Source organism: Benincasa hispida, chromosome 6 (assembly GCF_009727055.1).
Source record: "Benincasa hispida cultivar B227 chromosome 6, ASM972705v1, whole genome shotgun sequence".
In the NCBI taxonomy this organism is placed as follows: Eukaryota; Viridiplantae; Streptophyta; class Magnoliopsida; order Cucurbitales; family Cucurbitaceae; genus Benincasa; species Benincasa hispida.
The window spans coordinates 15,296,427-15,313,299 of record NC_052354.1 but is presented as its reverse complement, the minus strand read 5'-3'; the positions used below and the strand labels follow the sequence as shown (position 1 = coordinate 15,313,299).

The 16,873-nt window shown below is 39.5% G+C and overlaps 1 protein-coding gene across 1 annotated transcript; it reads right to left on the bottom strand.

Annotated features, from left to right (window-relative positions):
- Positions 1–1,130: 1,130 nt before the first annotated feature.
- LOC120080328 lies at positions 1,131–5,046 on the bottom strand. Its single transcript, XM_039034965.1, has 2 exons — positions 4,921–5,046; positions 1,131–1,926 (listed from the first exon to the last, which is right to left on the bottom strand). The coding sequence occupies exons 1-2, from the start codon at positions 4,991–4,993 to the stop codon at positions 1,289–1,291; spliced, it is 711 nt and encodes a 236-aa protein (XP_038890893.1). The 5' UTR covers positions 4,994–5,046; the 3' UTR covers positions 1,131–1,288.
- Positions 5,047–16,873: the final 11,827 nt, after the last annotated feature.

Sequence of the window (16,873 nt, the reverse complement as noted above, 5' to 3'; positions counted from 1 at the left end):
TAGTCCGAGATAAAATGTGATTTTTAAACATATTTTTTTCTTACACTTGATGCAAACAAAAAGGGGATTTTTTTCAATTTTTTTTACTTGTGATGCTAAAAAAATATAGAAAAAAAAGTTTATTTAATGATTTAAATGTCAAATTAGCTAAGATAATCCTATGACCATCATCTAAAAGGGGCAAAATGGCAGATCAGAAATTTCTTTCCTGTATCTTCTTTTAAATAGTATAGATTGTTCAATTTCAGTCATATGAAGCAACAATTATCATTAATAAACCTAAGTTGATTAGAATCATGGAGGCCAACACTTTAAAGGCTTCTTTTATTAGTTTTCATAAAATTTTTATTTTTATTGTAATTGTAATTTCAATTTCTTTTCTTTTTTATGTCTAGTCAATGTTTCCAAAAGAATATGCATTATTAAAGATGGTTGTTGAACCGATAAAGATTGTTGTCTCTAATGGAGATGCATTAAAGATAATAATTGAGAAAATGACTTATTTCTTTTAGTGTTTTATTTTGTCTTTTTGGTTTCTTTAGATCAAATATATTATAATCTCTAAAAATTATATAAAGTCTTCCTACCTTTCAATTGTAATCAAAGACTATGAATGAAATTTGAGCTTTCATGTTTAATACTTTTTTCTTAGAAATTTGAGCAACTATCTTTACTCTTCTAAGTTTTTTCTTGCAAAATGCATGTGAGTCATTCAATCAGGCCTTCATCAAGTTTGATTGAAGAATGACTCGATCAAGGTTCCAAATCTTAGTTTTAAATCTTCTATCTAAGAGATAATCTAATTCAACTCTTTTTCTCTAGATTGATCTAAATTTCATATAAGAACGTGTTAGTTTCTTAGTTTCTTAGATTTCAAAGTTCTTACTTCAACAAAAGCTTGAATTTTTGGGTTGAAGATTAAGATTGCCTTATCACTAAACTTTAAATAAATCTTAAATTTAGTCATTCCTAAGTTAATTTTGATCAAAATGGGTTAGATAATATTAACTTCTATATAGTATGGGAGTGTATTTTCAAATTATAAAAGGAAAATTTTAATGGAAACTATTTTTAAAATTCCAAAATACTGTAATAGGGTTCTATGAAATATCAAAGTTTGTACACATGAATTGTGTTCAAAAAACCATTCTGCCAAAAATGATCTCAAAAGTACAATGTGCAGCAATTTATCTATGGGGAAGTACATGATTTATGACATCAGTTCAGCCACCTCATTGGCCTTCAACTCAGTGAAGAAAAGAAAAAACAAGAAAATCTCCTAAGACAATCACAAGTTTTTAAAAGCTGATTCATGTTGCTGAGGAGTCAGTCTAGCTAATAGAGCCTTGTTATGACAGTGCTCTTTGTCTACAAAGTAGAAGCTCCCATTAGCCTTGAATGTCACAAAGGGACGATTTGTTTCGGGTGGTCGAATATCTGCAAACCGAATGGTTCGAGGAATGTAAGTTGCCAGCCATGACATAATCTCAACCTCGAAACTGTCTGAACCTGGTTTCCATCTGATTTTATGAACATAAGGGCTCACGAACCAGTGAAGTGCTGCAGTGGTACTGGCGCTGAGGAATATCACAGATGATGCAACAGCACCTTTCACAATCACATTCATGTCGGGCGACGTCATGAAGGTTATGACTGGGCCAAGCGATACAGAGAGGCAGCATGTAGATAAAGACAGAAGCTTAACTTTCTTGATAGTCGATGAGATTGGTCCAACATAAGCGACATCTTTTTCTTCTTCCTCAGCTTCTTGTCCTCTGCGGGGTCCAATGCTGATCTTGCTATCGTCTTCTCTTGTTGTAGCTTGAGATGCCCATCTCTTCTGAACTGCACTTTGCGGTGAAAGAAAGTTGCTGGTGGGTACACATTTTTCATTGATCCATGCTGACGACCGTTGGAGATGATAACCTGAGGCAAAAGAGTACTTAAAACAGTGTTTACAAAGCACAATAGTCTTCTGGAGTGCAAGTGTAAGGCACATAAAGAATTACTACATAGACAAGAGAAAGCATAGTTGAAGTAGAAATATGGGGGAAAATCCCTAAATACAAGAAATTTTGCATTCAGGTATAGTAAATTTGGTTTTTTTTAGTTAATAAAGGAAAAACCCTCATTTTTACTACTTTTTAAAAATAATGAAAAAGCCCCAAAACCCCGGATTTTGAGCTTTGAGGCTTCATAAAAGGGGCACTTTATTTTGTGAGCCTTACCTTGAAAACCAGTGCCTTGCACCTAGGCGTGCGCTAGGAGGGTTTTTAAAACACTGCTAATGAGGGTGACAAAGCTCTAATATCATTATAGCTTCTAATTTTTCTTATTTTTAGTATGAGTCAAGAGGATCTTTGTGAGTAAAAGCAAATCTAAAATAATTAATTAATAACAGATGGACTAATGAAGGATAGTGACATCAGGTAATGATCCTAGAGAGATCGTAACAAAAACAGATACGTCTAGAATTTGTTTGCTACGTTCTTCAGAAAAGGGAACAAAAAGACATCAAAACCCTGCTTCTAAGTTGAGTTTAAAATCCATTTCTTTCTTTAAATGGAAATATAGTGAGAACATCTTATTTAAGTTGCAGTCTCGTTTTCCAAGTCAAAATAACTAAAGCTTTTCTGCTAAAAAAACAATAACTTCATTGAACAAACGATTACAAGAAGGCAAAGAAAGTCCCATGGAAGAATGCAAAAGTTCTTCAACGGGTAGGAAAGGTACTAAGGTTTTAGTAGGATCATAGGCAAAAGCCAGAAAAATGAGGAAGTAAAGATAATTAAAATTTAAATAGAAAACAATATAAAATTCCTCCAATATTAGATTTTAGCAACAATAAATTACCTCCAAACATTATCCTTTTTAAGGTGAAATCTCCAGATCCATTGAATTTAACAAGACGAGAGCAATTTCGACCTATAAGGTAACTAATTCCAAGCTCCTGAGGGAAGCAGAACTTTAACAAAGTGGCAGCCCCGTTTTCTCTCAACTCCTTTGCACGGACTAGGGCTTATCAATTGAGTTTGCAGTCTTAATTTCCATAAAGAGAGAGAAGTTTATTGAATAGATAGGAAGATTAGAGAGTAGGTTGATTCTGCCTTCTTTAGTTAGGTATTTTCTTCATTGTAGTTTGTTTTCTATTCTTTCAACAACGAGGTCTAAAAGAAAAATAGGGAGGCTCTAAGTAAGAAATCGCCAGTGGCCCAATTCTCAACTGAAGTTCAGAGCAATCTGCTTGGTGATGTCACACACAACCAATGCCGACAATTTCTGATTTACCATAAGTTGATGTTAGGACTGAAACCTCTACAAAGCCTTCGACAATAATAACGAAATTGTGAAGATTTTCCTTCACTAAGTAAGAGAACAAGAATGACATCATCAACCAATTGCAAGTGATGGATAGAAAGGGAGTTATTTCCCATAGAAAATCTTACAACAAGCCCTGTTAGCATGTTTCTAGTGCTTAATATTTTTACCTTTTTTTTTTTTACTTAAACATTAAAGTAGTGCTAGTCCTGAATTTATTTGGGCTAGATTATGCTTGTCCTTTTGTTATTGTGTAGGATGGAAGAAAAGCAAGGCTAAAAATAGAAAACAAAGGAATTCTTGACCAACTGCCAGAGAAGAGATGGAAGCTCCCCGACCCTAAATACCTGAGTAGCTAGCACCCCTTCGCATTAACAAATTGAGTATCTAAATAAAGTTGAGTTAACAACAAGAAATACTAGAGCAAATTTTGACATCCAACCCTAGAGGGCAGCAATTTTTTCTCATTATATTTGCTAAAACTTGATATTATATACTTGCTATTGCTTTTCAACCATCAATTTTTTTGGCGTCGCTACCAGAATTGAAAATTTTCTAGTTTTTCTCAACATTTTTGTGAATTTACTTGATTTCAATCAAGCATTTCGTTTGCATTATTTTAATTGTTTGCTTACTAGTAATTGTTTCATCTTTTCTAACTAATTGTTTGTTTTACCTTATAAGGGCGTTATATGCAAAAAAAGAAATTTTCCTTAGTAATGTTAAGATGAGCCCATCGAAAAGCGATGCTAGACTATAATATTGGAAGTGGGAAGGAAGAAAACAAGGCAGCTACAGAGTACAAAGCAAGTCTTACAAGGAGATGAGCCAAATGCATACTTTCGGTGTAAATATTGATTTTAAAAAACACATACCAACAAATTAGATAAACATAAGGTTCCATATCAAAACCAATTGATAATAAAAGGAGTAACTCGCATATCTTATAAAAAATTGTGAAGTCTCTTCTCCTTCCATGTCCCTCAAGATAATGCCTCTTTGGGTTCACCATTCTTGGGTCGGATTCAAATTTATTTAGAACGAATGTTTGTTTGGGGCATCATGGACTCCAGTACCACATCAGATAAATATGGAGTTCCATCTCAAAACCAATTAGTCAGATTACATATACTCCATTGATAAAACAAAACTTAGTTGCGCAAGAATCCCTAAGTTCTATGTCCAATAAGTGAACATAAGAAATGTTTGTGATAGAATAGTAATTCCTCGCTGTGAAAAAAGCAAACCAGATTGCACCCAAAGTTCCAACTCCCAGAATGTAGAACTCTTCCAGTAAAATTTATCTCAAACCCAAGATCTAATACGATATAATTCAAGATCCCCTATTTTTGAAGCTAGACAAGCTAGCGTTTGGCATAAAACTTCACGAATAGATCTTCTAATCTAAGTTTGAGATCATTTCCGAAAATTAAAGGCTAACAGTAGTCTTTTCTCATCGCATTAACAGGAAGCAAACAAGAAGTTTTACATCCTTTACTACTTTAGGAGCATGAAAATTGCAGAATTGAAAGCTTGAGAAAGAAAATACCTCTCATTCTTGCAGGAGAGATTGGCAAATGGAACAAGAAAGGAGGAATATACCTGAATGGAAATTTCTTCGCGAGAGATTTTTGGATTGTGATCGTAGCAAATGGAAGAGAGCGGCCCTCGTCATACTCCAGAAGCAAAAACCTCTTCCCCTGCCGGTGTCTGCTTCGAAGCTGCAAGTTGGTTATTTGTAATTTCGGTTTTTTCTTTTTTCTTTTAAATTTTCTTACCGTCCATAATGGGCCTGCCATCAGGCCCAATATGGCCCTGTCAAGCCCAATTTCACCCTACAAATCCTACGAAATTTTCATTTATACCCTCTAATTTAAAGTTATTTTCAATACTACTCTTCAATTTTTATTGGCTTAAAAATTTGATCATTTCAATATAGTTTTTACAGAGGAAGATACATTTTTAGTCTTTTAAGTTATTTTTTCTAAGTTTACATTTAGTTTATAGATTTTAAAATAATACATTTTCAGTCTTTAAATTTTGAATTTGATTTTAATTTGGTTTCTAATTTTCAAATTTTTGCAATTTTACTATTAAGATTTGAGATTTGTTTTAATTTGATTCTTAAGTTTCAAGATTTACACTTTTAACTAGGGGTGTACATGAGTTGGGTTGGATTGGGTGGAAGGTATTTTTTTGGACCAATCTGAAAATTCGTGGAGTTTAATTTGAGTTGGTATTGATATTGAAGTTGATTTTGATGCGATGTGTTCGATCTCTAATACTTGATCCTCTGATTCTCTCTCAGTTGAGTGAATGTGCTTGACTTAAAGAATCTCAGTTGAGTGAATGTGCTTGACTTGAAGAAGAAAAGCACCAAATGCTTGCACGAGTCTTATGGTTATAGAGAATTCCAAAGCTTTTTGGAGTATAGAATTGCTGACCCTCCAAATAAGGAGAGCTTATCTATTTATAGAGTTCACAGGTGGGCTTGGGCTTGGTTGATTCATGGGTCTGGCCTTTGGGACCAATTAGTTGGACTTGGGCTTGGTCGGTCCATGAGGTTGACCTTTGGGCCCAATTAATCGGATTTAGGCCTGATTTGACATTTGGATCAAATTCGGTCTATTTTTGGACTTAGTTGGACTTTGACCTAAATAATAATATCAAATTGGGTCCAATTAATCTTATCTGATTCAACGGTCATGATAAAACCACATGACGTCATCAAAATTTGTAACTTCAATTAGGACATATGTCAACTCCTAATTGAGCCCAATAATGATTTGGAATTTCATCATTAATTTAGTAAATGACGTGGCAACTTGTGATTTGTCTAAAATTTTTCATTCAACAAATGCCCCTTCGAGATTTATGCACATACATGAGTGGATGAATCTAAAAAAATATAAAGTTGGAATCAAAATCCAAATATATTTATTCTTGAATTTGACCTCAATTGATGTATCAGTCAAACTATGAATTTAATAAGTTTAACTTGAGTTTGGAATAAAATTTGGAATATCACCAAATTTATGAAAAATTTTGAGCTTTGTCCCAATTTAATTTGATTTGGATTTAAGATAAAATTTGGGATATGTCCAAATTTTAATAAAAGATTATTTTTTTTCTTAACCGCTCAATAGGATACTTGAATTTGGAATATGAACAAATTTTAATTTGGGATGAATTTTAGATCTTTTCCACAACTTGATTTAGTACATGAATTTGATATAAAATTTGGAAGATGCCCAAATTTAATTTGAGATTTTATCCTTAATAATTTGGTTTGAGAATAAAAGTATGATTTGGATTTGGGATAAAATTTGAAATATGCCCAAATTTTAATTTGACTTAATAATTTGGGATAAAAGTATGATTTGGTGATTTAGGTGCGATAAAATTTGGAATATGCCCAAATTTTAATTTGAGATTTTATCCTTAATAATTTGGCTTGAGCATAAAAGCCTCATAATTTAGATTTGGGATAAAATTTGGAATATGCCCAAATTTTAATGTGAGGTTTTATTTGCAATTTAATCTCAATGTTGAACAATTTTGATTTTGAATAAAATTTGGAATATGATCAGAATTTAATTTATGATTTTATCCACAATTTAAATTTGACTTTGAACAAATTTTGGAATATGTCCAAATCTTAGTTGAAGATAAATTTGAGGACAAAATCTAATAAAATTAAAGTAAATAGGAAATTTGTTTAATTTAATTTGAAATTAGGATAGAATCAAATTAAGAAATCTGATAAAAAAATCTAATATTTTAAATCAATTCTTTTAGGATTCCCTAATTTGTTATGGAACCTAGGGAACCTCTATAAATAGGACCCCAAACCCCTCCATGATCTTCATCCCCCATCTTCTTCTAATCTTTCCTTTCTCTCCTTTTTCTCTTCTTCTTTCATTTTTTTTTAAAGAAAATTTTGTATTTTTTTCTCTTTTTTTTCCTTCTTTTTTCTTTACTTGCCTTTTTTTTTGCGAAGTTTACTAATGTCTCCTTACTCTTTTGTAGGAGTTAAAGCGCAACTCAAGGGAGTACAACCGCGTCTTTTGTAAGATGACCTTGGTATGGTCTATTTACTGTATGCCTGTTCATGCTTCCTGATTTTCATGGGAGGGGCCCTACAAGGCTTACAACTCTCTCATGCTTTCATCCTAGGGAGGATCCTGATAAGGTCCACTTTGAAACACCTTCTGCAAATCCTGATCATCATGGGAGGGGTCCTGCAAGGCTTACAACTCTCTCATGCTTTCACCCTAGGGAGGATCCCGATAAGGACTACCTTGTAGCACCGTTCACATATCCTGAACGTCATGAGAGGGGCCCTGCAAGGCTTACAACTCTCCCATGCTTTCACCCTAGGGAGGATCCAGATAAGGTCTACAAGACCTTGTAGTACAGTTCGCATATCCTGAACGTCATGGGAGGGGCCCTGCAAGGCTTACAACTCTCCTATACTTTCACCCTAGGGAGGATCCCGATAAGGTCTACCTTGTTATGTTACTCCTTGATCAAAATTTGACGATAAGAGAAATATGCCATTGAGTATTGAGGATGAGGCGAATATGCCATCAAACTTTGAAGATGAGAAGAATATGCCATCAAGCTTTTGAGTGGAGTCAGGTTGGCTAGAGTCGATCTCGCGTACAAGGTGGAGCCAGACAGACCAGAGTTATCCTCGCATATGAGGTAGAGCTTGGCAAACCAAACTTGATCTCGCATATGAGGTGGAACCAAACCCACATATTTTTCGAGGAAGCGAAGCTACACCAATTTTAGATAAGGGGTGAAGTTGTACCAATATTTTGGAGAGGAAACGAAACCGCACCATGACTTTGAAGATGAAGCGAAGTTGAGTCATCAGTTTGGAGATGAAGCAAAGCCATGCCACAACTTTGAAGATGAGGCGAACCACGCCAGACTTTGGAGATAAAGAGAAACTGCGCCAACATTTTGAAGATTAAGCGAAGTCGCGCCATCAATTTGGAGATGAAGCAAAGCCACGCCATGACTTTGAAGATGAAGCGAACCACGCCAGACTTTGGAGATGAAGCGAAGCTGCATCATGATTTTGTAGACTGACTCATTGAAGATGGAGCCGAGCCATGCACACCGATCTTGAGCTTAAAGATGGAGCAGAGCCATGCACATCGACCTTGAACTTAAAGACGGAGTGGAGCCATGTACACCGACCTTGAACTTGAAGATGGAAGTGGAGCCATGCATACCAATATTAAACTTGAAGATGGAAGCAGAGCCATGCACACTGATCTTGAACTTGAAGATGAAAGTGGGGTCATGCACGCCAATCTTGAACTTGAAGATGGAGAAGCATCGACGAGACCTTCGCGTTTGAGTTCGACAAAGCATTGGTAAATCCTCCGCATTTGAGTTTGATGAAGTATCGGCGAATCCTCTGCACTTGAGCTTGAAGAATCGGTGAATCCTCCGCATTTGAGCTTGAAGCATCCATAAATCCTCTGCACTTGAGTTTGATGAAACATCGATGAATCTTCACGTTGAGCTCGACTTCGCGACTTTGAGCATGAAGATGCCATTGAAAAGCTTCCAGACTTGAGCATGAAGATGAAGCATCAATGAAACCTCTGAACTTGAAGATGGAAGAGCATCCGAGTTTGATTTCGAAGAGGAAGCGAAGTGCATTCCAAGCGTGTGCCTTTTACTTACTGTGCTAGCTCCTTACGAGGGATGAACTTCTTCAATCCATTATGTTGCCTTCAGTAGGGATTAACATCTTCAATCTGGAGTGTCATTCCTTAATGGGGATGATTAACATCAATCTTGTAGTATCATATTTACGTGGTTGTTGTACCTCTTCTGATGGACTAGACTTAAATTTCCTTAAGTTTCCTTCGTAACTTTAAAGAAAATGACCATTTTTTTTTTTAAACTGGGCTGAACTTGAAGTTTCTTTCAAGCTACCAACATACCCTTCATAATGATAGGGATCAAGTCATAATGTAGTTCAAGAAGAATTTTTTTTGCGTGACTGAACTTAAATTTCTTTAAGTTGCCTACGTATCCTTTATAATGACAGGAATCAAGTCGTAACGTAGTTCGTACAGTATATATATATATATATATTACATTTGTTAAGCATAAAACTTCTTGAGAAACTTGTCGTTGATTGGGCCAATTCTTAGCCCATCTTGATCAACTATCTTGTACGCTCCATTTGTGTAGACTTCTTTNATAAAACTTCTTGAGAAACTTGTCGTTGATTGGGCCAATTCTTAGCCCATCTTGATCAACTATCTTGTACGCTCCATTTGTGTAGACTTCTTTGACGACATAGGGCCCATCCCATTTAGGTGTAAATTATTCCCTATATATCTTGTCGTGATAATTGGTCAACTTACGGCGAGCACTAGATCACTGCTTGAAAAGACCGAGGCTTTACATGCTTATTGAAGACTTTAGACATTCGCATCTGGTAACATTCCAATGTTTGTTGAGCTTCTAATCGTTTTTCATCTAGTGCTTCCAACTCTTGGAGCCGCAGTTTGGCGTTGTCCTCTGTAGTGAGCCTTTCTTGCACCACCATTCTTAGCGATGGAATTTCTCTTTCCAAAGGAAGGATAACTTCTACCCCATAAACGAGAAAGTACGGGGTGACTCCTATAAGGGTACGGTGAGTGGTGGATAAGCCCACAACGCTTCACCAATCTTCTCCTGCCAATCTCTCTTCGACTTGGAAACAATTTTCTTCAGTAGGTTGCACAATGTCTTGTTAAATGCCTCAGCCAACCCATTTGCAGTGGCGTTATACATGGATGACTTGTACTACTTGAATTAGAAATTTTCACACAACCTGTCCATCAAATTGTTGGAGAATTGTCTTCCGTTATCCGTCACGATCCGATAGAGAATACCATACCGATGAATGATATGAGTGCAGATAAAATTCACCACGTTTTCTTTCTTAGCTTCCCTTAGCGCGATAGCCTCAGCCCATCTTAAGAAGTAGTTAGTGGATGTGAGGATGTATGAGTGCCCTGCTGATGACTTAGGTGTTATAGGGCCAACCAGATCAAGCCCCCATGCTTCGAAAGGCCACAAGGCTATGGTCGGATGTAGAGGCTCGGGCGGTTGATGAATGAAATTCACGTGATCTTGACAGGCTTCACATTTCTTTGCATAATCCATTGAGTCCTGGATCATTCCCTGCCAATAGTGACCCATTCTTTTCAACTAAAATTGTAGCTTTGGTCCAGCTTGATGTGCGCCGCATACGTCTGAGTGTGCTTCCTCCAAATCCTTCGCTGACTCTTCTTTACTGAGGCATCGAAGGAAAAGTCCTTCAAAGGATCGAAGGTATAGGACCCATTTATAGTAAATGAAATGCGCGGCCCTCTTGCGAACCACGATTTTACGACGGGGGTCATTCGGGAGCCTTCCATGCTCAAGGTAATTTATGATGGACTGCCACCAGTCTTCCTCGTTAGTTAGATAGACTGATATTGCATTCGTTTCCCCATATGTAGTCCCAACTGGAGGTACAACCCATCTCTGCCAAAGCGATATATTAAGGGGCACATTATCCAGGTCCGTTAAGGTAGTCGCTAGGTTTGCCAAGGCATCCGCTTTTTTATTCTCTGTCCTTGGGACATGTTCCAATGCCACATTTTCGAACTTCTCCATCAACTGGCGAACGTAAGTGAAGTAGGGTTTCAAGTCGTCATGCTTCACCTCGTACTGGCATAAGAGTTGATTGATTTTCAACTTTGAGTCACTGAAGATTTCTCTACAATACTCTAATCTCTAAGGCAATTTGGAGACCAATTATCAAGGCTTGGTATTCAGCGACATTGTTTGAGCATAACTCGGCAAGTGTGAAGCTATAAGGTAGCATGTGCTTTTCTGGCGAAATGAGGATGATACTTGCCCCTGCACCACTTTTTCGTGTCGCACTATCAAAGAACATGACTCACGACCCTCAGGTTTCTGTGAAGAGAACTTCGTCATCGGGCAAGTCTTCTCTATAGGGGAATAATTTCTCTCGGCTCCATTCAGGGTCCTACTTAAGTAATAGAGAGCGCGTTTTTTTCTCTTTTCTCTTTCTTATGCCNCCCTGCACCACTTTTTCGTGTCGCACTATCAAAGAACATGACTCACGACCCTCAGGTTTCTGTGAAGAGAACTTCGTCATCGGGCAAGTCTTCACTTAACTCCCAATTCGATGGAACTGGGTGATTTGCCAGGAAATCAGCCAATTCCTACACTTTAATTGCCATTTTCGGTACATAAATAATGTTGTACTGTTGAAGCATGATTGCCCACTTGGTTAAACGTCCCGAGATGATCGGCCTGGACAAGGCGTACTTGATGGGATCGCCTTTCACAATCAAGTGGACTGTGAATGCCTGCATGTAGTGCCTCAACTTATCTATGGCGAAAAAGAGCGCAAGGCATATCTTCTCTATAGGGGAATAATTTCTCTCGGCTCCATTCAGGGTCCTACTTAAGTAATAGAGAGCGCGTTTTTTTCTCTTTTCTCTTTCTTATGCCAATAGTGCCCCCAGCGATCTCTCTTGCGCTGCAATGTACAGTATCAACGGCTTGCCCATTACTGGGGCTCCTAAGATAGGAGGGCTAATCAGGTACCTCTTTATACTATCGAAAGCATTTTGGCAGGCCTCATCCCATTCAAATTTCTCTCCCTTTCTCATCAGTCTTTGAAAGGGTTGACACCGTCCTACCAGGTTAGAAATAAACCTCCGGATGTAGGCCAAACGTCCCTACAAACTTTTCAACTCATGTAGATTTCTTGGCCTTGGCATCTTCTGGATGGAATCGATCTTGGATTGGTCTATCTCTATCCCTCGATGTCTCACAACAATGCTTAGAAACTTTCCCGAAGTTACACCGAACGCACATTTGAGGGGGTTTATCTTCAACTGATACTTTCACAGGCGATCGAACACGGTTCTTAGATCTTTCAAATGGTCATGTCATCGATTGATCTTGACCACAAGGTCATCCACATAGCACTCCATGTGTTTGTGCAACATATCGTCAAACACCTTCTGCATGGCACGTTGATAAGTAGTGTCGGTGTTCTTCAACCCGAAGACATTACCTTGTAATAATATATCCCTTTTAGGGTTCGAAATGTCGTCATTTCCTCGTCTGTGAGGACCATTCGTATCTGGTTATACCTGAAAGATCCATCCATGAAGGATAAGGCCTCATATCCCATTGTCGCATCGACCATGATCTCTGTGATGGGCAATGGAAAATCGTCTTTCAAACATGCGCTATTTAGGTCGCGAAAGTCTACGCAAACACAAAGCTGTCCATTTTTTTTTCTAACCAAGACAATGTTGGCTATCCAAGTTGGATATTTAACTTCGCGAATGCACCCAGCCTCAATCAACTTATTGACCTCAACCTAAATCTGGGGGATAAGTTCTGGCCAAAAGCGTCGTTGAGCCTGCTTAACGGGTCGACACCCCTGTTTGATCGCGAAATGGTGGACTGCTACTATTGGATCTAGTCCCGGCATCTCTTTGTATGACCAGGCGAAAACATCTCTATATTCGATGAGCAGACTCATATACTCGTCCTCTTCCTCTTCCGAGAGGGACGCGCTGATGAAAGTCGGACGCGATTCTTCTACAGTGCCTAGATTCACCTCTTTTAACTCGTCCACCATGGATTGACCACCATCCTCTAGACCTTGCGCAACGTCATCCACTTCCTCTTTGGTCATACCCTCTTCGGATTCTTCGGTGATTGTGATGTGGTGGCATGAAGTTTCACTTTCCTCCTACTCTAAATTTCCACTCTAAGGATTGGTGAAAACAATGTCGTGTCTCTTTACTTTGAGTGTGCCCTCACTTGTGTTTAGAGTAACGAAGGTCTTTCTCTTCATGCGTGAGGGGATGGTACTGCGGATTTCTCCATCACTTCTTGCCTCTCCTGATGGCTTCTGGTCTGATGACGCTTCAGCATTTTTAAGGTCAGATTGTCACCAAGATGGACGCTCAAGGGTATCGGCCCCTTTTCTTATGGTCCATTTCGGGGGCAATTCAACAGTGCTATTTCCCTTCTCCTTTGTCTACTAGCGTAACATTATTGGTCTGACTGGGGATCTTCAATCCACCTCATCGTGCATTCAGACAAATCATGAAATAATAAAGGGAGAGCGGCAGTGAGGTTTTCCTATCGTTATCCGTCTGGAAAAAGCATACCTCGTCTCATCGAAAGCTATAGATTCACCATCTTACCGACCGTGAATGATAGATGATTTTCCTCATTTCCTTTTATTCTGGCAGAGTCAACCTTCAAAAAACTGAGAGCGTCGAGTAAGACTTCTGGGAGCAATAGTATGTGGGGTTTTCCTATCTCTACTTGCTGTGCTAAGGCTTAAGACCCTCGTCGAACCCAGATGGCGTATTCGATGCGTGTCAAAACTTCACGCGCTCCAATACCCGCTCGAAAAGGTGTTGAGCCCGTTTATTTGACGTTTGCCCTCCCTTGTCTCCTGTATCATCGAATTCTCTCCTCTCCTGCAGTGACTATGATTTGTTGTGTGTTTGCCAACACTTTCACCCTTTCGCACTTTGCCTGATTATGCGGACTAGCTCTGATGGCTCATATCCGAGTCCCGCCCTCGACATGGGTATAGCATGTTCTTCTTGTAAAAGCTTCTTTTGGGTTGGCGAGAGTCGGGGTTGCTCATAAATCTTCAAACTCTTGAACACAGTGTGAGTTGTGAAGTCATAGCCCGCCTTCGCCAACAGCTTGTAAGCCTTGGGATCGAATCCGTCTTTAGTTCGCCTCTCGAGGAGCTTTAACCCTGTCACTTCCGCCTCCAGCTTGTGGACTTCCTGCTTTGTTATCGGCGTGAGGGGTGTGACGAAACTCTCCTTTAGAATTTCTATGTCTTCGACCTGTAAGCCTTTTGAGCATTCCGTAAAAGGTGACTCACCCTTTTTTTGTCTCGATAAAGGGACATAGCATAGAATCAGAGGTTTTGAGGTTTTTTCGCCCCTCACCACGGGTGTTTCTCCAACGCTGAGGGATATTCTACTCTCTTTAGGGTTGGAGGCTTGTACCTTGCTACTCGCCCTTTTCTCTATGTTTATTGGCGACCTCGACCGGGATCCACCTGCTTTCTTTGCCAGCAAGTTCTCTGCCGGCATAGTCTCACTGGAATTCTCACTCTTTAGGTAAAACTTTGCATCTGCGAAGTGAGACTCGGCCTCGAAAAATGGATTAGAATCTACTTCAACCTTCTTAATCCCGTCTTGGTAAAACTTGAAACACTGATGTAGTGTCGATGTAATCACACCATTCCTATGAATCCAAGGGCGTCCCAATAGCAACTTGTAGATGGTCTTTAAGTCTATCACATGAAACAATGCGTCGGCCTTCAGATCGCCAATGAGGAGCTCCAAACGTATCATGGCTATCGCCCTTTGGCTACCTTGATTGAAACCCTGAATTACTAATTTGCTGTTTGATAGTTCTTCTATGAGTATGCCCAACTGTTTCATAGTCGTCTTAGGCATTATATTGACGGTGGATCCGTTGTCGATGAGGATTTGACCCATTCTCTATCTTGAATGTATCCAGAGACGTACAAAGGCCTATTATGCAATTTGGATCCCAGTAGCAGATTTTCGCCTGAGAAGCCTATGGATGTGCAACACAAGGCATAAACACGTGTTGCGGAGGTCGATGCACCAGAGGCGTTGGATTCTAACAGTGCCTCAATGAGGGTCGTCTTAGCTTCTCGCAGGAGTGAAAGTAGGTCATCTATGTTGAATAGTGACGAACCCTTTGGTTCTCCTGTCGACTTTAATGGGCCTGGAACGGTATCTTCGTCCTCTCTGATACTGATAGCATGACATGCAGCAACCTCTGGTGTCTTCTCTGAACCTCAATTACAGAAGTTCTTCGGGATGAGATCTACTAACGTTGTCTGTCGTCTGGGACGAGGAACATCCTCGTCTCTCTCTCAACAGCTTTGGGCCTCCAAGCCTTCTTTCTACCCTTCCTTTTTTGTGTCTTGCTCCCTCTCTTGGAGCTTCTATGAGGGCGTAGCTCTTTTTGGGTAGAATTCAGTCTTCCCTTCTTACGGCACGCCACAAGAATCCAGCCTTCGTTATCGTCATCGTCAGCGCACTCTCCTTCATTTTGAGGATCTATAGCTTGGACCTCATGCTAAAACCGCACTACCATAGGTTCCAAAGTCCCAAACTGGACCGAGCTCTCCTTTTCTTCATAATATATGATCAGTACCGCTATGCTTGGAGCTACCGTCCCTGCAGCATGATTCGTTTGGACCACCTTCTCTAGATCCAGCTCTATTTTCCTCTCACGAGCCAATTTGAGGATCAATTCCTTCAATACGAAACATTTTTCAACTGGGTGGCTAACAACCCTGTGATACTTGCAGTAGTTAGGATCATCCACTTTGCCGGCCTATTCTGGTCATTTACATTCTGGTAGCTGGATAAGGTGGTTCTCTAGTAGTTGCTCAAGCATATCCACAACATCAGAGTCAGGGAACGGGTAAACATTTTTCTGTCGTTCCTTCAGGGTTAGGCGATGTCTTTCGCCTCCTTCGTCTTTCTTTTCTATCTTCTTTTCTTTCCCTTTCGAGGAGAATTTCTACGGGGTCGTATTAACGACCATTAATTCCTTATGGCATCTTTCATAATTTTCTCGGTGCCCTTCACTTCCTTCTTGTCTTTCTTCGGTTCGTGGCTCAGAAAGTCCCTCGTTCCTTTGTTGGCGATACTTAGCTCCATGTCGTGGGCACGGGTCGCCAATTCTTCAAAGGTATGGGGCTTTATTCCCTGCAGGATGTAGAGAAGTTCCCAGTGTATACCCTGTATGCACATTTCTACAGCAGATAATTCGGTGAGTCAATCTTTGCAATCCAGACTCAGAGCTCTCCATCGGTTGATATAGTCGACGACCGGCTCCCCTTTCCGTTGTTTGGCGTTTGTCAACTCCATCATGCTGATGGTGCGCCTAGTGCAGTAGAAGCGATTCAAGAATTCTCTTTCAAGTTGCTCCTAGCTATCAATCACCTCAGGCTCTAAGTCAATGTACCAATCAAAAGCGTTTCCTTTTAGGGTTCTGATGAACTCTTTGACTAGTAGATCTTCCCTTGTTCTCGCATTCTCACATGTTTTTACGAAGTGGGCGATATGTTGCTTTGGGTTGCCCTTTCCATCGAATTGTTGGAACTTTAGGGGTTCGCACCCTGCAGACATTTTTAGATTGTCGATCCTCTAGGTGTATGGCTTGGAATACATGAAGGAAGTTTGAGTCGGCCCTCCATATTGAGCTCTTATGGAGGTCATGATCATGTCTTGCGGTTGTTGGACCGATAGAGAGGTCACCAAGTCTGACTGTCGCCCTTGGTTTTCTTGCAGCACGGTCTTCCCCTTGTCAGTTGCTTTGACCGTAGGTGCTTGGCTGGATTCAGCAGCCTCTCGAGACTGCATTTTCTCTCTCAGGGTAGCAATCTCATGGTCTCACTCCTCAACGGCTTTCA

What these genes read in the sequence shown, in the direction of transcription:
- LOC120080328 (XM_039034965.1), bottom strand. Translation starts at nt 4,993, where the DNA reads ATGACGAGGGCCGCTCTCTTCCATTTGCTACGATCACAATCCAAAAAT. An exon ending in GCGAAGAAATTTCCATTCAG is followed by an intron (nt 1,927 to 4,920) that starts GTATATTCCTCC and finishes CTTTTGCCTCAG; the next exon opens with GTTATCATCTCCAACGGTCG.